The sequence below is a fragment of the Arachis hypogaea genome, chromosome 3 (assembly GCF_003086295.3).
Source record: "Arachis hypogaea cultivar Tifrunner chromosome 3, arahy.Tifrunner.gnm2.J5K5, whole genome shotgun sequence".
Taxonomy (NCBI): domain Eukaryota; kingdom Viridiplantae; phylum Streptophyta; class Magnoliopsida; order Fabales; family Fabaceae; genus Arachis; species Arachis hypogaea.
This window is the reverse complement of record NC_092038.1, coordinates 126,188,716-126,194,246: the sequence shown is the minus strand read 5'-3', so window position 1 is coordinate 126,194,246 and position 5,531 is coordinate 126,188,716. Positions and strand designations below refer to the sequence as shown.

General features: G+C 35.1%; 1 protein-coding gene across 1 annotated transcript; it reads left to right on the top strand.

Moving 5' to 3' along the window:
- Window positions 1-2,485: 2,485 nt before the first annotated feature.
- Window positions 2,486-5,153, top strand: LOC112791362 (NAD(P)H dehydrogenase (quinone) FQR1). Its single transcript, XM_025834165.3, has 4 exons — window positions 2,486-2,661; window positions 3,962-4,055; window positions 4,166-4,428; window positions 4,652-5,153. The coding sequence occupies exons 1-4, from the start codon at window positions 2,636-2,638 to the stop codon at window positions 4,881-4,883; spliced, it is 615 nt and encodes a 204-aa protein (XP_025689950.1). The 5' UTR covers window positions 2,486-2,635; the 3' UTR covers window positions 4,884-5,153.
- The last annotated feature ends 378 nt before the right edge of the window (window positions 5,154-5,531 follow it).

The following is a 5,531-nucleotide window of genomic DNA, read 5'->3' as shown; positions in this document are numbered from 1 at the left end:
TGATGTACTTTTCAGCTCTTTCTTGTACATCACTTAGAGAAACGGGGTGTCTTTTAGATATGGACTGCGAGAAGGGACCTTCTCTGAGCCCATTGACTAACCCCATTATGACCGCCTCTGTGGGCAAGTCTTGGATCTCCAAACAAGCTTTATTGAACCTTTCCATATAGGCTCGTAAAGATTCTCCGACCTCCTGTTTTACTCCCAGGAGGCTCGGTGCGTGCTTCACCTTGTCCTTCTGAATTGAGAACCTCATCAAAAACTTCCTTGAGAGGTCTTCAAAACTAGTGATCGATCTTGGGGGAAGGCTATCGAACCACTTCATCGCCGCTTTTGATAAAGTGGTCGGGAAAGCTTTGCATCGAGTAGCGTCGGAAGCATCAGCTAGATACATCCGACTTTTGAAGTTGCTTAGATGATGCTTTGGGTCCGTGGTTCCATCGTAGAGGTCCATATCAGGGCTTTTGAAGTTTCTCGGAACTTTTGCCCTCATTATGTCCTCGCTGAAAGGATCTTCTCCGCCCAAGAGTTGTTCTTCTTGTTCGTGGCGGGAGTTGTGATTCTTGAGGGAAGATTCTAGCTGTAAGAGTTTTCTTTCTAACTCCTTTCGCCGCTCCATCTCCTCTTTGAGGTACTTTTCAGTTTCCTTTTGCTTCTCCCGCTCTTGTTCTAATTGTTCCAGGCGGCTGTGTACTAATCTCATTAGTTCAGCTACGTGGGATGGTCCGCCTTTTTCTGATTCGCGCCCATCTGAGGAATTTACCTTCGGGTTCTTCACTCCGGAGGTGCCTTCTCTATGTTGATTATTAATTTCCTGGTGTAGGGCTAGATCCGCATCGTTATTACTCATGTCCAGATTCTCTTGTTCGGAATCTGTTTTCACATGGCCTTCTTCGTGGGATCTGTCCGCCATCAATGGATGATCTCTCGGTTCCCCGGCAACGGCGCCAATGTTACGGTGGGTAACCGGAGATTAGTAGGATAGATGACGTTCGTTGGCCCAGTCACCTGCGGTTGGTAGTCTCCGAACTGGATCGCGCACTGGAGCCTCCTTCCGACTAGTGTGAGCGAAGGAATGGGGGGTGGCACCTGCAAAGACACTCCGATACCTAAGTTAGCAAGAGTGTGAGCAGGTCTAGAGAGTATTGGGTTTAGAGATACCTGAGGGGTGTCAGTGTATTTATAGTGGTGAGCCAATAACCACCGTTGGAGTAGTGCCGTATCTTTAGGGTGTTAACCGTCCCATTATCTTGGGGAGGTTAAGATATGGCTTTATGAAGCGGTTAGAGAGATTTTAGGGGCGGTTACTCATTTGAATGAGTGTTTATCTGCCGGTTAATCTCAAGTCCGACTTCTTTAGAGCAAGTCGTAGCTGATACCGACTTCTTACTGAAGGTCGGTACTTAGCTAGGCTTAATCCTTTAGATTAGGCCTTTTATTTGGCCCTGGGCCTTTGACATTGGGCCAGGGTATGAACAATAATAATAATAATAATAATAATAATAATAATAATAATAATAATAATAATAATAATAATAATAATAATAATAATAACTCATTTTTTTCATTCGTAAATGATCATTTTTCTTTTTTTCTATAATAATGAAATTTTAAAAATGGTCTATAACGCATCTTTTATTTTCTTTTGGCGTATATATATTAAAAGTAAAATATATGTTTTTCTAAAAATGTTGAGAGTGTAATTAATATTAATCCATTTATTAATGCAAATAGTAATAGTTTGACCAATTAGAGATTTATTTATTAGATTTTTTTTCTAATATTAATACCCTCTAAAAAAATAAGGAGCGTAACACTTTTTAAAAAATTAATTTTATTATTAAAATAAAAACATTTTAAATCATAAATTTTAAACTTTAAATTTGAATCATTATTAATATAAAATGTAATAAATACAAAATCAAAATTTATTTAATTAACAAAAAATAAATAAATAATCGATTTTTACTAGGAAACATTCTTAATTTTTTAATGCATTGATTATTAAAGTTGTTATTATTGTGATTTTTTTAATTTTTTAATAAATACAATTAAAAGCATATTAAAAGGTTTTATTTATCTTTTCTGTAAAAAATTTTTAGCAAACGTTTTATTAAGTAGTGGTTTTAGAACAATTTAATAAGATTTTTTTTTAAAAATAATGTTTGATAATAAGATTTAGAGTTTTGTTTGGGTGATTTTTAAAAATATTTTCGATTTATTTTTTTAAATCAATTTTATAAAAAAATATAAATAATTTTATATTTATATATTTCATAAAAAATATTTATCAATTATATTTAAATATATAATAATATAAAAATATTTTTTATTTATTTATTACGTGAAAATATTTTTTGTTTAAAAAAATCTTCTAAAAAATGTAAATTATAATTTTTAAAAAAAATACTTTTTATCTTTTTAATTATTAAAAATGTAAAAAAAATCACTAAAAAAACAATTATTAATTTAATAGTGTCGAAACACCCACCTAAGAAAAAAAAAAGAGTATATATAATCAAAGGTGCCCTGTCAACGTTTTCATCTACCAATTACAAACACACACTCTCTTTTCGTTTCTTCGTCGAAGAGCTTCTTCTCCTCACTCTGCTCAAGCCACGAGCAACATCGATCAATGGCTCCTACTAAAGTTTACATTGTGTAAGCTCTTCTATTCTCCCCTCTCTCTTTTTCTTCTTCTATCTCATGCTATTTTCATTGCCTCATCATTCTTTCTAACCTTTTTATTCCCCAAGTCCAATAATTTCTCACTTGTTAGCTTCCTCTGAATCTTGGGTTTCATACAATTTCTCCTTTTTGACATATCAAGGCATCAATTTTATTTCTTTGATGAGAATCATCTCTCTGAAAACATGAGAAATTGAGGTGTTTGCTGTTTGTCTTGTTAGGCGTCGTTTTTTGCAATAGATTGAGAAATTGGACTATGTAGAATCAATTGAAGCCAAATTAGAGAATCATGTGAACTAGATGACCTATAAATTTTAACCTATTTGAGCATGTGGATAAAATTGTATACTATTCAGTCCTAGAAGTAAAAGTTTTGACACATACTCATGTCTGATTCTGGTTTAATTGCTCATTTCTTCAAGCTGTTATCATTTATTTCCCCTTTTTCTCATTTTGGGGAAACATGCAAGGTTGGATGTTAACTAGAAAAAACTGAGGAACATGGTTTTGATTTTGAGGAATTTGCTATTGGGAAAAAGTGGGGTTTCTTTTATAATTGGTGGGAGGGGTTGAAGGTCATTTTGCTGGATCTGCAAGGAAATTTAAAAAAAAAATGATGCTGAAGCCTCTTTACCTACCTTTTTTCACAATAAGGTTGTAAAGAAGAGCAATAAGCCTTTGAAAGAATAGTGCAAGCCCCACACACTTATAGAGTGTGGTCCTGTCAATTCATCATTATTGATGACTATTCCAGCTACATACACTTAAAGATGATTTATAAGGATTTTGGCTATTTGGTTATCAATGCCTTGAATTTCTAATCAAAACATTTAATTTTCTTTGAAAATGTTTCTTTAGTCCCAACCAATTTCTGTTGTTAATGCAATGATGGAGCCTTTGTTAAATGGGTTCCTACTGTGGAGATGAGTGTTTGTCAATGTCATTATGTCTTGTCTGTTATTAGCATGCTCGTGTTTTTTTCTTAGTGATAGCATAGTGCCACCATAACCCTCTGTTCATGCTTTAGTGGTTGGCATTAGTATAATCCTGAATAGGTAAAATCTCACTTTAGTTTGGGTTGACTTTGAGCTTGGGTATTATTGACTTAAATTTCAATATTAAAGGTACCTTTGATTTAGGGGATATATTTACAATACAAACCACGTAGGTGCAATATGCAATCTAATAGTGATTGGAAGTGAGTCATACTATATCTGTAGTATTATGATCTGGCACTGGCATGAATCTGATTAAAATTGTATGGCATGTTTAGTTACTATTCCATGTATGGCCATGTTGAGAAGTTAGCTGAAGAGATTAAAAAGGGGGCTGCTTCCGTGGAAGGAGTAGAAGCAAAACTCTGGCAGGTTTGTATTGAAAAATCTATCTTGTTATAAATCCTTTCTTTAGAACTCATTGTTCCGAGAAATTTTTGGGAATTTGCATTCTGCAGTTATAATATTGTTAACACATGCAGGTACCTGAAACACTACCTGAAGAGGTACTTGGGAAGATGGGAGCACCTCCGAAGAGTGATGTGCCGATTATTACACCCAATGAGCTACCTGAGGCTGATGGTTTATTGCTTGGATTCCCAACGAGATTTGGACTCATGGCTGCTCAGTTTAAGGCATTCTTGGATGCAACTGGAGGCCTATGGCGTACACAGGCACTAGCAGGAAAGCCTGCCGGAATCTTTTACAGCACCGGTTCTCAAGGAGGTGGACAGGAGACCACCCCGTGAGTTTACCTGTCCAATTTTGCTTACATTACTTGCCATTTTCCCCCATGAGTGTCTTTTTAATGCTGGTTATAGACATTTGTGAACTACGTTGCCTTATTTTCTGCATACATTACACTTAGATTTTATCACACAGGTAGATGTGGGAGTCAGATCTCAATCTAAAAATAAGTCTGATCAAACTTAATTATTAATTGTTTTTCCGATTGTGAAATTGTACAGATTGACATCCATTACTCAGCTCGTTCATCATGGGATGATCTTTGTGCCGATTGGATACACATTTGGTGCTGGGATGTTTGAGATGGAGAAGGTGAAGGGTGGCTCCCCATATGGTGCTGGTACCTTTGCCGGGGACGGCTCCAGACAGCCAACTGAGTTGGAATTGGCTCAGGCTTTCCATCAGGGGAAGTACTTTGCTGAGATTGCCAAGAAGCTAAAGGGATCTCAGTGACTTTCTATTCTCCATTCATCTCCCATTTGATATGTTTTATACTTAAGCAAAAGAGTGTTGGTGCATCGTTCCGTATCCAGAATTGTCATACATAGAATAAGTTGCTAGTGAAAAAGGAGAAAAAGCAGGGGAGAGAAATAATTGTTGCTTTATGTCTATTACAGTTGTTACCACTCTTCGTATTGTATCCCTAAATATAGTGTTATTGTCATTGACAATTTGGCAATTGTTACTATTTTACATGATTTTATCACATGTTAGTTTTCATTATTGAATGTTTAGTATGGGATTGAGAGGCTCACAAAATATCTAGTCAATAATAAAATTCAATACATGATTTGTCATGTGAAATTTCATATTAAATAATTTATTTATGTGGAACAATACTAATCATTGAATTCGAACATATTCTATCTTTCCAATGCAACAAATTGATAGGGGATGAGTTGATGACCTTGATTATTCAACTAATTGCAAAATGATGACAATGAGTAGGACAGCCTAACTTTATTTTCGGAATTCTGTTATATAAGGTATCATTTATTCATCAATTTAAAGGAAATAAAGAAAGGAGGAGCTGGAAGCATTGCATTTTCTCCCAAACAAAGGCATAATGTAAAACAAGGACATGTCAATTCTTGTAATATA